Here is an 18,640-nt window from a genome sequence, read left to right on the forward strand (position 1 = left end):
GGCAGCTCAACTACTCCTGCGAAGTGTTCACAGTGTGTTAACCGGTTAAAAAACAATATTTTAAAAAAAGTGAAAAAAGGAATGCACGTGAAAATAGTGCTATGGGACAACACGGGCACCACCCTCCTCAATAGATCCTGTGTCGTGTAAGTGTTGTGCGCGCGCCCGCGCGTGTGTGTGTCTGTGTGTGTTCACGACGTTCAGGTTCCGTCGTGCCCGTGTGTGTCAGTGTGTGCCGGCCAGTTCAGTTTTTTGCATTTTCAATCTTAATCCATAAATGTAATTTACAAATGTCTGTATGGGGAATGTTTAGAAAGAACTGTGGTGTAGTTTGTTTCTTTGCTTTATTTGTTTCCCGCTGAGATTGTTCCAACATGTTCGAGCTTTGGCGAGAGCTGTTGCCTTGCACAGCGGTCTAAGGGAAACTACTCACACCTCTCCATTCTCATACCACGTGACCAAGTCTCTCAAGGTCATAAAGCAGACAGCGTGGGAAGAAAAGCAAGGTATGTTCTTTTATTATTACAGAACTGAGAGAAACTATCATCATTCGATGAACAGTTATAGTCGTACGTTTGATCTTCGAACTCATTCACCAAACGCCACTACAGGAAACGTTTGTGAGGTGATGACGCAAGATTTTTGACGGAATTACACTTCGGTGCCCTCCAATGGCATTGTAGTTGTTCAGTAATTTTTTTGTTCATGCAATGTTGTAACACGGATTTGACAGATACAAAGCAACAATCGTTTCCTTCCCTTAGTACTCATATTATGAACTATGTAATATGAAGCAGACAAGTGTGAAATGGAAGCAGATGTGTTGACATAAACTCATTTAAACCGAAATCGTGCAGCCAAGCGAAATTATTACAAGCCAATTGTATACAGTCTACATCAGAAGCAGTAGGATGATACAACAATCCACACTTCTCATACTGACATTGACGCTCTTGCAAAAGATGTACAAGAAAGTACTGATGAACTTGTTAGATGGACCGAGCTAAATCACATGTCTCTTCACCCACAAAAAACAAAATGCAATGTTGATCACAACCAGACAAAAGAGGAAAAACACTATTGATAATTTTCCTTCCATCCAGATTAAAGGTGAACCTATTGAACAGACACACACAACACAGAGGCACAAGCATGGTGTTAGTAAAATATATAGGGAAAAAAATGAACAAAACGAAACACACACACACACAGCACAAACCACACCACAGACCTGAATGGGGAACAGGAAGTGAAGGAGGTTTTCAGTCAGCAGTACACAAGTGACAGACAGTGTCAATAAAATAAAGTGAGCAATTTACATAACACATTATGGCATAAGGTGGGAAAGGTAATGTTTTTAGAGATGGTTGGGCAATGGTGTTGTTAAACTGTTTCTGAAAGTGAGTTCCATAGGGTAAGCCAGACTGGATTTGAACAAGTCAGTTCTTGGGATTGGGGTTGAGTGGGACTTTGGGGGTGGGCGTGGGGGGTTCCTTGATGAATTTACTGAAAATTTGTTCATCAATGTTGGTGGTGCAGTACCTGCCATAATCTTGTGCATTGTTATTCCTTTGTTGTACTCAAAGTCTAAATCTAATCCACTGATTAGTGGGAGAATATTCACTTGTTCATAGTCCGAGTCCAGAAGGGAAGTCTTTTTAGGGAGTACCAGCTTGAGCCCCTGTTTATGAAGATTCAGTAATGGCTTAATGGTGTTCACACTAGCAGAGTCCTATAGTGTTGAGGCATAATCTATTGTGGACTGGATATGTGCTTGAAAAAACAATTTCCATGAATGAAGGTCATTGGAATTGCTTCATTTTGGATAGCTGATGGGTTTTCCGGGCTGTCTTTTTGCAAAGGGAATTTATGTAGGGATTCCAGGTGATATTGTTGTCGATTATGATTCACTGACCTGTGCAAACATGCAAAAAAAATATAATTTTAATTCAAAGCATTGTAACATCACTCAACTCGCACACCTCTTCCACCTCAACTACATTTCACACACACACACACACACACACACACACTGCACATGCATGCACAAAAGGGGGTGGGGGGGAGAAAGGTTGATAGTTTGAAATGTATCATTATTAAGATGGGTTGCTATTGTGCATACTTGTGAAGCTCTATGTGCATTGCAATAGCACTAAATGACTAATACTAATAGCATTCACTCAAACACTCCAACAGAAGCATACACATATGATTTTAAAATTAGTAAGAGATGACTGTTAATAGAAATTCTGTAATTAAGTAAAGTAAATAATATGTCAAATCCAAACAGTAAAAAACATAAATAATGATAACAGTAACCACAACAACAGTAATAAATATAGGCATTTAAAGTATCGAAGGGTTTGAAGAAATGTGTTTCTGCTTAGTTTGTATGTAAACTAATTATATTGAAACTGAAACTGACCAAATCATTTGTGTGTGTCAACAGATGTCAGCTGTGGCACGACCTCAACTGCGTGGCTTCCTGAAGGCCTCCCTGAAACGTAACTTCATCATCGCAACAGCTGTGTCTTTTGTCAGCACCGTCGCATGGAGAGTCGCCATTTGTGACTCTCGCAAAGCCAGATATGCTGAGTTCTACAAGTACGAGTGATTTCAGAGTTTGAACTGTATTTTTAGAGTATTGCAGGCCAGGTCTTTTTTGACTGGTCCAGGATAAGGTCTGATAATATTTGTCTCTGCATGTGAAATGTTTAGATTATTGTAATGACTACCAAGTTAAACTGATCTCTCAGTCAAAGAAGGCTACTCACTTGCATAGCTTTCGTCAGGCAATCCGGCCAGGCTTCTTCAGTGCAACTGCTGGGTAGAGAACTAGCAGCTGCACACATCACTGTGATGATTGTGTTTTTGTTTGTGGTGTTTGTTCCTCCATCTGTGTGTGTGTTGCCACTGTACCAGGGTAATGATACTGTGTTCTAGACTGACTAAAATTTGTAAAAAAAAAAAATTGTCTGCCAAAAAAAATTGGGTTGTGAGATGAAATCTGGATGTGTACATGCTCTATGTAAGTTGGAATATTTTCATCTTTAATCTAAATGAAAGTGTGTTGTGATGACAGGATGTTAACATTTGTAGTTAATCATGTTTTGCCTTGGATGTTTTGTCTGAGACTGACAATGTTTTAAACCTAATTTGACTACAGTTCTGAACTACTGTGACAAAGATGTATGAAATATATAGAATTGAATGTGTTGAACTACAGTAAACCTTTTTTTTAACAATTCAAGGATACATCAGATGTACAGATCTATCATTATAAATCTGTTTTAAAAAGTATTATTCTCACACAGAAGAAATGCCAGTCTCTTTGCTATACATGTTTCATTTGAATTTGATATAATCCTCATATATTTGGAACTTTTGGTCTTGCTGTTTTTATTTTGTCACTCCCATGGAGTATGTTACTAATTTCATCCAACATATTGTTGGCATGCACCCTATTATTCTCATCTCTGAGAAAGAGGTACAGATGAAGGCGAAAAAGTAGTGTCCTGTTCCAAGGTCCAGATACTTCAGTTTATGAATCTGAACAAATAATTGTTCTTGTTGGTTTAAAGGCATATTCTGCTTCCCATCAGACTAGTATGTGATCTTTTTATAGTTGTTTCTAATGCTGTATTTTCATTTCATGTTTCTTTAATCCTCTTACATTCACATTTTTCACAGAGAAACTCTTTATAGTGTTTGACTTTAGTCCCACTGAATGCAAGAGGGTTAACACTTATGCCACCATCCTCACATAAATGTGAGTGTTTGACAGGCCGCCAATTTTACAGTAATGTGACAAACATAGAGGAGTTACTGTTACACATTACCACTCTTGTTTTGAATAACTGAACATCACTACAGAGTTGCATTTTATGCTGTATATGTTCAGAAAACAAAAAATAGCCCATTGTTTTTTTAACATTTTACTAAAATAATTTTAATGATAAGAAGTTAATCTAGTATCTTATAGAATAAATCAGGAATACTAGCAAAATCAAAATTTCCTCTCATTTTTCACAAACCTCAGATTTGAAATTGGATGAGTAATTATAAATAAGCAAGTTTTTGAAAACTAGACATTTAAAATTCAGTCCTGACTGGGGAAAAAAGTGCAAGGTGCTGGGAGATATTGCGTGATGAAATGATTAAAACATACATGTGTTTTCTGTTCCATAGAACCTATGACGTTCAGAAGGATTTCGAGAGGATGAAGGTGGGTGGTGTGTTCCATTCTGTCAAACCCGACGGCTCTGTGGGAGAGGGATGGTGATGCCTGCAGCCTTTACACACAGGTGTATTACATGCTCAGGTGAGTCTTAGACTGTGTGTTTATGTGTGTCACACAGTCAGCTAGGGTTATACTGTACAGAAGTTGTTCACATTAAAAAGACATTGCAAAACAAACCATTTGCTGTCAGATACAGACACCAAGCTTTCATGAATTTTTTATGATGTTAAATTGTAAAACATACCATTTGCTTATCAGTTACAGACACCAAGGTTTGACACAAGATTTCACAAGATTTTAATGATGCTCCAGCCCAAGGGGCTTCAAAGGAAAATGAACAATGTAATAAACACAACATGGAAAACATCAACATAGACAAAATGCTATCAAAGATGTAACATATTAGCAATGCAGTGCACTGCAATTACATTGTTGGTGAACATTTGACATGGTATGTTTGATTTTATTGTCGTAACAAATACACCAACACTTAAATGTTGATAGGTGCTTAGAATACACTTTGTGCAATTGTTGCATTGTACTGAAATACTTTTTTGTCACAACTGATTGCTCTGTGTGAGATTTGTGCTACTCTGCCCGGAGAGAGCACACCGCCAGAGTGCAGCACACACATTATTTTATTATTCTTTTTTGTGTCCCCAGCTGTATTTGTTTTACGATAAAAATAGATTTTTTTTAACAGAATTTTACAAGAGACAACTCTTTTTTTACTGTATGTTCTTTTTGTGCACTTTAACATGGCAAAGCAGCAGCATGGAACAAACCGTAAACATTATACTGTATTAGACATCTTTGTCCTAGACCCAGTTGGAACCAATTATGATGATATTGACTAATTCAAAACAAAAGGCATTGTCAGCATTTTGATTTTTCACTTCACTTCCCACAGTCAGGAGAGACTGACAAGACTAGCTTCAGCACCAGCTTATCCAACTCCACTGATTGGCAGTCCAGACTAAAAAAAAACCAGTTTGCATATGCAGGAGTTTTTGTTTAAACGAAAACATACTATATTAATTTATGTTAAAGTAAGTGAGGAACGCTTAAAACATGTTTTAGCATTCTTATGATCTGACATTAAAATGAAATGCACTTTTACCACTGAACTGGATTTTTTTTAATGTATAAATGATATGGCATAATTGTGTAAAACAAGCCCCTCCACACCCCTAAAGGGAACAATAATCAGTACAAATGATAATGAAGTAAAGAAATGAATAATTGGGGTTGTGAAAATCTCTTCCATTGTGTATGTGAAACTCTGCAAAATTCAGTTTGTAAAGTGATTGTGTTGGGGGAATCATTCACATTTCCTGTGGAAGATTCATTGTTGGAATACATTTAGCAGAAAAGTCGTGTGTTGACTCTTCATTGTGCTGGGGAAGATTTTTGTTTGTTTGGTTGGTTGTTTTTTAGTTTTTTGTTGTTGTTTGTTTTGTTGGGGTTTTTTGGCGTTTTTTATTTTTACTTTATTTATTTATTTTTAAATTCTTTTTTTTTTTTTTTTTTTTTTTTTAATTGCTTGTGAAACCTGGGGATTATTTTTGTTTAATTTTTTTTTTTTCGGGGGGGCGGGGCTGCAATATAAGGGAAACGACTCTGAGCATTCCGGAGGCAGCTGAGAATAAAATGGTTACTTCCCGTAATGCAGGAAGCGCAACATTTTGCTGTTTGTTGTTTTCCTTTTTGTTTTGATGTTGTTGATGTTTGTTTGTTTTTTGTTGTAAGGTAGGGGTTGTATTTTGTGTTCGGTTGTTCTTTTCTTAATGATAATGATAATCATGATTATGATAATAATAATGATACAAATAATGATGATAATCATTTATTTTCAGTCTAATATCATCATCTTAGATGAACAGACTATAAATGAATAAATGAAATGGAACGATCTTCAGTTGCCTCTGTTGTGTCAGCCTGTTTTCAGAAGTGTTTGTATTTTAGGATTGTTGACTTCGTCATCATTAATGCTGATAAGAGTATGCTTCTAAATTAGTACATTTTGCCTGTGTTCCAGAAAAAAATATTGTTTTTGGAATTGATCTCCCTTTCCTCTGCAGCCTTTCTTTCTTTGCTTTCTTTCTCACCTCCTTTTTCTTCATTCATATATATATATAGAGAGAGAGAGAGAGAGGGAGTAGGGATATCAATTATGAAACATTTTGAGCAGTATTCCTAGAACAAAGATGCTGTATAAATGTCCTTTTTTGACTCACTTGTGTAAACAAAGTGAGTCTATGTTTTAACCTGGTGTTCGGTTGTGTGTGTCCGTGTGTCTGTGTGTCCGTGGTAAACTTTAACATTGACATTTTCTCTGCAAATACTTTGTCAGTTGACACCAAATTTGGCATAAAAATAGGAAAATTTCAGTTCTTTCCAGTCATCTTGTTTAAAACAATATTGCACCTCTGGGATGGGCACAAAAAAAAAAAAAAGAAGCCTAATTATATGCAAACTGCATTTACTGTCATGTTTATATTTTTTGTATTTTCTAAACTTGGCACTTTGACCTCTTATTCTGACACAACAAGAAGAGGAGTCATTATTATCATTTTTTGTTCAAACAGGAACTTCTTTTGCTAAGCATGGAATTTTTATTTATTTTGCAAACGTTTTGGTGCAGATAGTAAAAAAGGGAAATTACTCTGTAATTAATGCTAGGGGACTTCATTTATCACAAGTGAGTCTTGAAGGCCTTGCCTCTCTTGTTTTCTTTTTTTCCTTCTTCCTTCATTCGAAGTTTGCCTAATTTCTGGGCATTGTTCTGTTCTTCCATATTCCTTCAATTCTTTGTTACTCATTGCCTTACAGTTTTATAATACAGAGACAGCTTTTACATTTGGAAGGATTGAATTAGACTATATGCTGTATGATAATACTGACTGCTTTGATTGGATTTATTGAATGCAGACTTTTTCTTTTGTTGCAGGTATGTGTGACAGAGAGATTGAACTACCAACTCCACACCAGGTCCTCAGTGACTGATTAGAATCTTTGATATTGAACTGAAATAAATGACAGCGTGTTGTTTTAGCTTAGTTTTTGTTCTGTGAGGAACGAAGGAGATCTCTTGTCTGTCATGTTGAGTGAAATCATGGCCCTTTTTTTCTCACTTCTCACTTCTGTTTATGTCCTGTCTGTCTGTCTGTCTGTCTCATTCACTGCCTTTGCTTCAACTTGTGTCATCCCACATTTTTCCTCTTTGTCTCTGTGTGTTGGTCTGCCTTTGTCTGTCATACACAGTCTCACGCACACACGCATGCATCCATGCACATACACACATGCATGCACGCACACACACACACACACACATGCATGCACACAAACGTCCACACACCCATGTATTCATTTACACATATAATTATTCATTCATACATATGTACATATATACGAGCATATGCGCGCACACGCACACACACACACACACACGTTAGCATATACACCCAGAATTGAATGCACTCATATACCACACATGCACATCCACAGGTGTTTGCATGTGCACATCAAGAGCCAGTCCATAAGCACATGCGCGCAAGTAGGCACACACACAATCACACACACTTTGACTCACATGTGAGCACAATGTACATAAACTTACTTACACTCCAACAAATGCCTGTGCACTGATGCACATAAAGATGCTACAATGGGAGTTGGAGAGTGAATCAAGACAATAATCATCAGTGAATCGCACATTCATCATTATCAGTAAATCACGATCATCAACATCAGTCAATCACACAATCATTAGCAGTGAATCATGCAAGCATCATTAACACTGAATCATAAAATCATCATTAGCAGTGAATCACACGAATTTTTTGTTTATCACAGATTCACATGATCATCTTTACAAGTGAATCAGACAATCATTATCTGTGAATCGGACAATCTTCATTATCTGTGAATTGGATAATTATCGTGATCAGTGAACCAGACAATCATCATTATCTGTGAACCAGAAAATCATCATCATTAGTGAAATGCACAGCTGACGAAGAAAAGATGAGGAAGACACAATCTGTCGCCAGTGAAGCCATCCATCAATGTAATGAAAAAGCAACAGGAACAGTCCGCTTATCTTGTTAACAGGTGCAAAGCCACAACTCCTTACTCATCTGATTCACAATGCCAAGCGAACCTGTCAAAGACTAAAGGGGGAAGACTAAATTTCTCCCCAAAACAGAGTTCCAGAAGGCAGAACAGATGAGTCAACAGGACATCTTTTAAAAGTGTGTGTGTGGGGGGGGGGGAGCAGAAAATGTGACAGCATTTTTTTTTTTTTTTTTTTTAATGCCTACTTCCCAGAAGATAACCATTATAAGTTTATTATTTCAGAAAATGATAAAAAGTTTTCCCAAGCTAACACACCATCGGAGTGGCTTCATCAAACATCACAGAGCAAACATGAGAGGTACGTTATTGATGGAATGCTACCCGCTAATGGAGCCTCTATAATAAAGATACACACACACACACACACACACACACACACACACATATATATATATATATATATATATAAAACAAAACAAGAAACGTGATGGATTCTCTATATAAACGTTCCTCGATCAGAATAACTGAGTCCGATACGGACGATAAGAGGAAAAGGTATGTCCCGTCTGTGCATTTCCATCTTCGACATAATACCGGACTAAGTGATTCGGCAAGCTGCACAACAGGGCTTGGAGACTCATCACTACCCTTATCCAGGTCTTACTTAATGACCATCACACGAAAAGCACCACTGAAAATTTAATCATAAATCTTGTTGAAATCGTCTTCTTTTTTTCTTTTCTTTTTTTAAGTTTTTTTTTACTCGAACTCGAACTGAATCAAAATGGTGGATTGTTTCAATATAGTCTGGAAATTTTATACCCCTTGAACCAGTACAAATTGGAAACCACAACCGAGAAGAAAAGAAATACATGTGCCTACCCCCTCCCCCCTCCCCTCCCCTCCTACCCTCCCCTCCCCGCAGCCCCTTCAAACACACACTCACACAAACTGGGGAAAAAAACAAAAACAAAAACAAAACCGCTATACGGAGACGTCATCGTTATTACGGTTGTAACCAAGAACTAGTTCTTAATGATAACAGTCAGCATATGATCAATATCGAATAATGAACAATTTAAACACTAACTTTTTGTTTTGCTTCTTCATACAGTTAATGGGACACATTTGTATTTATCATGTATAGTGCCTTTCCATATAAAAAGTGTTCACTTGCGCTGTATAATATATATACCGACACTAAATGTATACGTGCATAGGCTACATCTTCAGCTTACTCAAGCCTATGAACTTGCACGCTAGCAGGCAAAACAAAAGAAAACAAAGACAAAACCTTTCGCTTCAGGACAAGGACAGATACACTGCAGAGGCCAGTATTAGCCAACGTTGCAACGTCGCTTGTTTCCAAACTTTTGGGGTGGGTGAGGAGGTGGATTTTTGTTGTTGCTGTGACGTGTATGCGTGTGTGTGTGTGTGTGTGTGTGTGTTTAGGTGTGTGTGTGTGTTGTTAGATCTCTGTGTGTGTGTGTGAGAGAGAGAGTTAAATAGCATGCCCCCCCACCCCCCCTCTCTCTCTCTGTTGGCTTTGCAGCTTTATAAACTTGACACCATTTGTTACAAGAGCCTCAACAATGCAGCCCCTGACTACCTGACCAATCTACTCAATATCTACAAACCCTCACGCACCCTTCGCTCTTTCTCTGATCCCCTCACTTTCCGGATTCCCCGTACCAAGCTCAATACCTTTGGCCCACGTGCCTTCTGTGTTTCTGGCCCACTCTCCTGGAACAAACTTCCACTCTCAGTCCGTCAGCTGTCTACTTTCTCTTCTTTTTTAAGACTGCTCTTAAAACTCACCTCTCCTACTGCAGCCTGTACATACTCGATGTGGGAACCGGAGATGCAAATGTTTGTACATAACTCTTTTTCCGTTTTTCCTCTCTTTTGACAATTTTGTTTAGCCGTACGGCAGGTCTTGAAATATGTGTGCGTGTGCGTGCGTGTGTGTGTGTGTGTGTGCGCGCGCGCGCGCGTATTTGTATATGTGTGTGTGCTTACATTTTTTCCCGTGCGCTTAGAGTTGATTTCACCAAGATTTTGCGCCTTAAAAATACCATTATTATTATTATTATTATTATTATTATTATTATTATTATCAGATTCGCCAGTCAGGCGCATGCGAGGGAACGAAGAAATGCTCCAGATCTGATGGACTAGTTGGCACGTGTTCTTGCGCCACTGATATCCGCGCCGGTGCAATGTGGTTAAGAGGTCCTGTTCAGCAGACGACAGGAAAACGAAGTGTTATATTTTTGTGTGTGCAAAGCAAAATGTGTTTGAGATTAAACAGCTTCATAACAATATCACATGTGCCGCATTTAAGTAAGTGGAACTTTCCGAGGGTACTGCATGTGCCCTGTTTTAGCGTCCTGAATTGTGTGATCTATTTAAACGAAAATTTTCGTGTGTTTGCAACTGGAAGCATAATTATGACTGAGTAAAGACATGTTGCGTGTATAAAGCGACCCATCTAATCAAAAATTAGGCGTAATACGACGGACGCGAAATGAGCGATAAAATGAACCCAAACCGAGACTTCAGTGTCTTCTCAACCCGCCTTTTATTTTTTATTATTATTTTTTTTAATGGTGGCACGTTAGTTTAGCGACTGAATCGTCATCAGAACTGAGTAAAACGATCCTCAAAATAGAGTCGAAAATCACTTAAATTGGGTTACGTCATCTACTAATGGCAATATCATTTCATCTGTGCACGAAATTTGCCCGGCGGTAAGATAGATCCCAGAATTTAGGACCCTGAAGTAGAACATTTAGATGTATTGCATGTATTTGGGCCGGGTTTTGATTCGTGTTTAGTCTCCGACGAATTCATCTAGAAACCAACGACCACGACACTGACATCCAAGAAGTCTTGGATGTAGGCGGCAGCTGCTATTCAATTGCAACCCCCGGCCCCACCCACCCCTTCTTTTGTGACCCGGCTGGCAACAAGAATTTTGTTTTGTTTTGTTTTGTCGTTGTTGCTTTTTAACGTGTTTCAGGTTTGTTTCATTTTGTTTGCCTCTTTCATTCATCTAGCAAACGGAAGGATTTTAGGGTTTCAGTGACCAGCTTTCAGTTTCAGTTTCTCGAGGAGGAATCACTGTGTTCGGACAAATCCATATACGCTACACCACGTCTGCTAAGCAGATGCCTGTGACAGCAGCATAACCCAACGCGTTTGTCAGGATAGGCCTGTGAGTGCATGTATACATATTTGTATACATATCTACATAACTTTGCCAGAGGACAACACTTTTGTTGCTATGGGTTCTTTTTCAGTGCGCTGAGTGCATGCTGCACACGGGACCTCGGTTTATTGCCTCTTCCACCGAATGATTAGACGCCTAGTTTGCTTTTCCAGTCAAACTTGGGAGAAAGGGCGTGAGCGGGAATCGAACTCAGACCCTCCTGGACACTGAATTGGCAGATAAGCGTCTTAACCGTTCTGCCACCTTCATCCCTGGGTCTGACCAGCCCGTTGGGTCTGTGCGTAGGTCGCTCAGTCATCCGCCCCTTCTTTCAGCAGATGTGGTGTAGCGTATACGGATCTGTCCGCGCGTTTTGACGCCTTGAAACTGAAGCTTTTTATTCCCACCGTGTGTGGCGGGCGACGTTTGTTGATGCGTGCATGACAACAGCAGACGACAAACACGTAATGATCCCGTCTTGAAGGTTTTTTTCATGCTCACACTTCTGTGTATCTTTTCAAATGGTCAGTAGATTTGTATTATTTATAAATAGTAATGATAATAATAATGATAAACGAATTTAAAAAACGCGAAAGAAAAACTGACTATGTCACAACACAAAAAACTACACTACACAATCAGACATCCGCGTGAAAGGAATAGCGGGTATGGTTGCTCTCCGTGTACGTTTAAACAACAACAAAAAAACACACAAAAAACAAAGTTGTGACACTGTCAATATTCACTGCAATATTAGAGTAATGGCGATTGTCATCACACCACAGTGAAAAGGTCCTTATTGATAATTGCATCAGCCAGGAGAAAAGCGGCATGACTAACAGTTTATTTCGTCTACTGAACTATGAAAAAAAAAAAAAAAACATTTGCAAGAGACCTGTTGCAAAACACGACTGAAGAACTCAAGGATGGCGATGGCTTTTCAATATATAGATTAGTTTGTGTGTGTGTGTGTGAGTGCCGGTGTGTGTTTGCGTGCGCGGTGCCGTGCGTTTATGTGTGTTTGCGTGGGTGTGTGCATGTGTGTGCGTGCGCACGCGCGCGCGTATGTATGTATATGTGTGTATGACTAACTGTTAAGGACACGATAGCACGTAGGCTTACTACATACACATAAGCGCATTAGTGCATTCTGCTTGTTCTCAGTGAGGTTCACTTATGTGTTAATATGTGCAATGTTGCGTGTACGTGTGTGTAAGCGCGCGCACGTTTGTGGACCCGCTTTGCGTCCATATAACTTCACTCTCAAGAACAGACAATACATGGACACAGCGCGTCGATCTGCACTGGTATTTCTGTCCTTTTTCCTATCAGTTGCCGGCGAGAGGGAAGCACGAGGAGGGCGTGGTTCTTCGTGAGTGGGTGTGGGAATTCCATGGAATAACTGACAGAGAGATCGTGTTCAGTCCTGTAGGTCTGTGGCCAATCAGTGTACCATGGGCTGGGGCGACAGAATTACGACGCTGTAGTGATCGCTTCAGTTTTGTTCTTCCCTGAAATTGTGTCCAGTCTTTGTGTGTGTGTGTGTCAATGTTGATCTGTCTGTCTCTCCAGTGCGCATAAGAGTGAGTGTGCGTGCGCGCGCGCGCGCAAAGAGAGCGAATTTGTAAAAATTGATTCAACAAAAAGAAGTCGAGCATGATGATGATGATGTGTGAGAAATGGATTGGCATAATTACATCGGGTTAAAAGAATGAATACAGTAGTATTTTATTTATTTCCTCTAGTTATTGTAATTTTCCTCATTCAACACAACTCTCTTGTTACTTGCCAACTCCATCGACCACCGTCAGACGACACACATATCAGAGACTAACAACGAAACCGAGACCGAAAATTCCGACGGTAACAGAGTAACCTCTCCACCTATCCACACACTTTGCAGCAACGAGCGTACGCACAGTATTTATTGACCTTAGTGAGACTCGAAGCCGGAAAGCTGATGGTATATGGTACTGGATTTACTTGGATTTATTTTGGCACTGCTTCGACTCGATCGTGGAAGAGATCCGCTAGTGCTGGGAGTGAGTTAGTTATTGTTTGCCGATGAAATAATGTTTGCGCAAAGTGCTTTCATTACCCGGAGCGATTTCCGTGATGGTCAGTTGGTTTGGAAATTGTGGTGAAGCAGACAGAACCCTGTAGATTGTTCAGTTGGTGGATTCTGACGTCTCTGAAAAAACGCAGAAAAGGTACATAAGTATTGTGTTTTCTGTCTGTCTGTCCGAGTCTCTCTCTCTCTTTCTCTCTCTATCTCTCTCGCTCTCGCTCCCAGTTTTAAATTCTCTTTAATGACGCTTACTATTTAATTCCGTGTTTAGCATCACATTTTGTGTACCGGGCTGCCTATTTCTGAGTTTTTAATTGTACTCTAACTTCGTAAACTGTAGAGTATCTATTGTAAGTATGTATTGCATGTGCAGTCTATTGATACAAAGAGCCAAAACTGAATGCAAAAATGTCATTAAAAATCAGTACAAGCCAATATCGATTATTCTCGTAAATAAAGACTCTCTCTCTCTCTCTCTCTCTCTCTCTCTCTCTCTCTCTCTCTCTCTCTCTCTCTCTCTCTCTCTCTCTCTCTTCCCCATCCCGATTGTGTATCAGTGTGTGTTTGTGTGTATGTGTGTGTGTGTGTGTGTGTAGTTTGATTTAACATCAGTTCCTAAAAATATGATATCAGACACAATCACACACAAAATAATTACTATAACGCAGTCACTCACAAACAGACCACTGGAACAACTGCTGGTCTAAATAGTATGGAAACACAATGATTACCAACACCTTTGGAATGAATAATAAGTTTGGTTTCATCAGTTTAATCAACCAATAGGCCAAAGGCCAAACAGCGAACCCACTGGACATTTCTGATCAGTGCAACAAAGACTTGAAAAATTCACTGGTGATACATCAACAACACGTTGTTAAATGTTCTGACGACGCGGGAGGTGATGGGAAGTGAGGAAAAATGTATTTCAGCATGTTGCTGGTTGATATGTAATTCATTTGTAACGTGAATGTCACATAGTATGCTAGTGTTCTGTCTTCCACACCCTCTCCCTCTCTCCCTTTGTGTGTGAGAGAGAGAAAGAGAGATTCAAGGTTCAAGATTCAAGATGATTTATTCATATAGGCCAAGGCCCCTAATGAAGGGGTATATGAACAGACAGCAATAAAAAACAAAGAAAAACAAAAACATTTCACATAATACAACATACATAAAAAACTCGATATAACATAAGTTCAAATGAAAAACTAGCCTGGCAACAAAACAGTGTTTTCATGACGTAATAGTTTCTCGGACTTTGAAAGCTTTATATAAATACAAAGCAAGGTTTCTAACAATTTCACAGGATGTTGAGGACATTAACAAGTTCAATTTAAACATATTTGGTTGTCTATAATATTTAGGCTTAATAAATGATTCTCGAATATTCCTCAAAGCTGGACAACAAGGGACAAAGTGCATTTCATTTTCTGCCGAATCTTTGCATAATGGACAAATCAGATCAGTGTCATTACATATTCTGTATCAATAATGATGAACCCGCTAGCTCAGAAATGCCTAGTCTGAATCTTGTTGTTATATATTTCAAATGTCTATCCATATTTAACATCAGGTAGGGTTTCAAGTCTGGGCCATTGCTGAAATTCCTATAAAAATCAAATCTTTCACTATTTTGAATATGATCAGACCGTTTCTGCCATCTACAATCGATCAAGCGTTGCCGAAAAGCACAAATAAATGACTGAATGCTGCCAACACCTTGGTTTAACCAAACAAAACAAAACCCATACTCAAATAAAGTGACGTATTTTTGTTACCCAATTTACTTTGCCTCTAGTATCTAAATCAAATAGCATATCATAAGCTTTACGAGGTAATCTGTTGGCATCCATTTCTAATAACCTTAACCAATAACGAATACATTTAACTGCAGCAACTAAATACATCGGGTACCGATTTGTTTCTCCATAAACTAAATCATTAGGAGTTTGCCTTTCAACACCTAAAAATGTCTTCAAAGCAAAAGTATGAACTGATTCACAATGAACAGCGGCTCTATCTAGGCCCCACAACTCTGAACCGTATAACACAACTGGCTGTACCTGAGCATCAAACAGCTTAATAAATAAATCAAAAAAAGGTATTATTGAACACATGTAACTTTTTCATAATACAGATTAAAGCATTTTTAGCCCTACTTGCTAAATCTTTACAAGCACCAACAAAACTCAAACGTGTGGAGAAAAATATTCCCAAATATTTATAAACGTTAACAACTGGCATTAACTCATCACCATACAACCACCTTTCCCTGCTACTCAGATAACCAATCTTACGAAATACTATATTGCTTTTAGTCATGTTTACTCTTAACTGAAGTGAATCTGCCGCACGGTGTAAAGAATTCAGTTGTGTTTGTAGACCTACAACAGTTTCTGACATCAAAATAACATCATCAGCTAACAGAAGTATAAACAATTCAAAGGCATCAACTGAAAATACAGCTCCATGTCTCCCATTCGTAATTACCTGAATTGCAAGTAGAGAAAGAGAGAGAGTGTGTGTGAGTGTATGACTCTTTGTACAACTGGTCAGTTTTAATGAGATCCCAGCTGTTAGGTCGAATAACGAGGCTCGTAAAACTTGAGTCAATGTGATTGCAGTCAAGCACAATCCCTATGTTATCCCTTATGATCTTGGCCCAAAGAGGTCGAAGTGAACACGATGTACGTTACGTCACGTGTGTGAGAGAGTGTGGAGAGAGCTGCCAGTGCCCTTGTGACGCGCGCCGGCGTATGTACTGATGTGTGTATACATGTGTAAGTGTGTGTGTGTGTGTGTGTGTGTGTGTGTGTGTGTGTGCGTGTGTGACCAGTGTGCACCTATGGGCGTCTTGTCACATAAATGTGCTTTTAGACATGTTGTTCTCTCTGTCTCTCTCCGCTGTCTGTCTGTCTGTCTGTCTCTCTCTCTCTCTCTCTCTCTCTCTCTCTCTCTCTCTCACATATTTTGTGTGTGTGTGCGTGTATGTGAGTACCCCCCTTGTGTGCGTGTGTACACGCGAATGCGTGCAAGTGTATGTGGACGGATTAATGCTTGTATTTATATAAAATCCCACGCATACAAATAAGTGATATGTATTATGCATGTGTGGATAAATCTTTGCCAACAGTCAGTCAAATAGCCTAACAGTAATGCTGCAAGTTAAAGTACACAGGCTGTATACTGAATCGGTCACTTCAGTGCTGACCATGCGGATGACCTCGATCTTGATACGGTCATTGCTGACTGGCCTCTCCCTGTTGACCCTGAGGGTTGACTCCGTTCTTGTCTGTGCCTGTGTGTTCTGCTGACTCAGTTGAGTGTACTTTTCACCACACAAACTTTGGAGCCGTGACCTTGTGGTGGTAGTGCGCCCGACTTCCTAGGAAGCAGGTGCCCCCGAGTCCCGTATATAATGAGGACCTGGGTTTTTACTCTCCCAGCCTCCACTTGATCCGAGGTCTCGTTTTATGTACAGAATGACGGGCGCAATAGCCGAGTTTCCATTCTGTCTTCGATTACTTCGATTATCGTTTAATGAATGTGAAAAGATGAAACTTTATGAAATATTGTCACCAGGTCCTGATCAACTCTGAGGGTCCCGGGTTCGAATCTCGACAACGGCGCCTGGTGGGTGGAGATTGTTCCGATCTCCCAGGTCAACATATGTGCAGACCTGCTTGTGCCTGACCCCCCCCCCCCCCACCCCCCACAAAAACATACCCAGCATGCACATCCCCGGAAGTGGAGTATGACTGCCTGCATGGCGGGGTAAAAACGGTCATACACGTAAAAGCCCACTCGTGTACATATTAGTGAACGTGGGGGTTGCAGCCCACGAACGAAAAAGATGTACAGCATATACACTCAGCGCACGTAAAAGAACCGACCACGGCAACGAAAGGCGGTTGACCCTGGCAAAATCCTGTAAGACAGTTCGATGCAAAACATTACGTTGCGGTACAATCATACACAGACCTCCTATGTCTATCACACAAGAGTTCACGCAGTGAGTTTCAGTTTCTCAAGGAGGCGTCACTGCGTTCGAACAAAACCGTACGCTACACCACATCTGCTGGGCAGATGCCTGACCATCAGCATAACCCAACACGCTTGTCAGGCCTTGAGTGCATGCGTGGATTTGTACATAATTTTGCCAGAGGACAACCCTTCTGTTGCCGTAAGTAGTTTTACAGTGCGCCAAGTGCGTGCTGCACACGGGACCTCGGTTTATCGTCTCATCCGAATGACTGTACGCTCAGTTTAATTTTTCCAGTTAAAGTCAGGAGAAAGGGCGAGAGGGGGAATCGAACACACACCCTCGCGGACACTGTTCTGGCAGATGAGCGTCTTAACCATTCTGCCACCTTCCTACCCTGTAGGAAGGCGCTACCTCAGAAATACGTGCTAAATGTGTGGGCCAGTCAGTAGGTATACATGTCTAACTTGTCAGGTGGCCGGAATTACCCGCTCTCAGCTTTGGTTCCATCTGATCTTTCTCTTCTTCTGGTGATCTGAGAAACTCCCCCCGGACATCGCACATACATTAGTCGTAAAAGTCAAAGGACAAGAGCCGGCGTTTGTCATGCTCACAATTTTATTAAAGTGCGATATGTTGCAAGAACAGATGTTTGGTTCCCTTCTATCATTGAAGGAAAAGCTAATTATGTAAAGTTAATTTTGTACTAATTAATGTCATGCAACCACATGACACGTGCTGTTCATGTCATGTAACCACATGACCCGTGCTGTTCATTCATGTCATGCAACCACGCGACACGTGCTGTTCATTCGTGTCATGCAACCCGGCACACGACACGTGCTGTTCATTAATGTCATGCAACCACATGACACGTGCTGTTCATTCATGTCATGCAACCACACGACACGTGCTGTTCATTCATGTCATGCAACCACATGACACGTGCTGTTCATTCATGTCATGCAACCCGGCACACGACACGTGCTGTTCATTAATGTCATGCAACCACACGACACGTGCTGTTCATTAATGCCATGCAACCCGGCACACGACACGTGC

At 40.0% G+C, this 18,640-nt stretch overlaps 1 protein-coding gene across 1 annotated transcript; it reads left to right on the top strand.

Moving 5' to 3' along the window:
- Positions 1-354: 354 nt before the first annotated feature.
- Positions 355-7,294, top strand: LOC143294791 (cytochrome c oxidase subunit 6C-like). The gene is made up of 4 exons (XM_076606269.1): positions 355-506; positions 2,450-2,604; positions 4,189-4,321; positions 7,191-7,294. The coding sequence occupies exons 2-3, from the start codon at positions 2,450-2,452 to the stop codon at positions 4,280-4,282; spliced, it is 249 nt and encodes an 82-aa protein (XP_076462384.1). The 5' UTR covers positions 355-506; the 3' UTR covers positions 4,283-4,321; positions 7,191-7,294.
- Positions 7,295-18,640: the final 11,346 nt, after the last annotated feature.

Source organism: Babylonia areolata, chromosome 20, assembly GCF_041734735.1.
Source record: "Babylonia areolata isolate BAREFJ2019XMU chromosome 20, ASM4173473v1, whole genome shotgun sequence".
Taxonomy (NCBI): Eukaryota; Metazoa; Mollusca; class Gastropoda; order Neogastropoda; family Buccinidae; genus Babylonia; species Babylonia areolata.

Excerpts from the sequence above, each read along its gene's own strand:
- LOC143294791 (XM_076606269.1), top strand. The coding sequence starts at position 2,450 with ATGTCAGCTGTGGCACGACCTCAACTGCGTGGCTTCCTGAAGGCCTCC. Across the intron at positions 2,605-4,188 it reads AGATATGCTGAGTTCTACAA|AACCTATGACGTTCAGAAGG; the intron begins GTACGAGTGATT and ends TCTGTTCCATAG.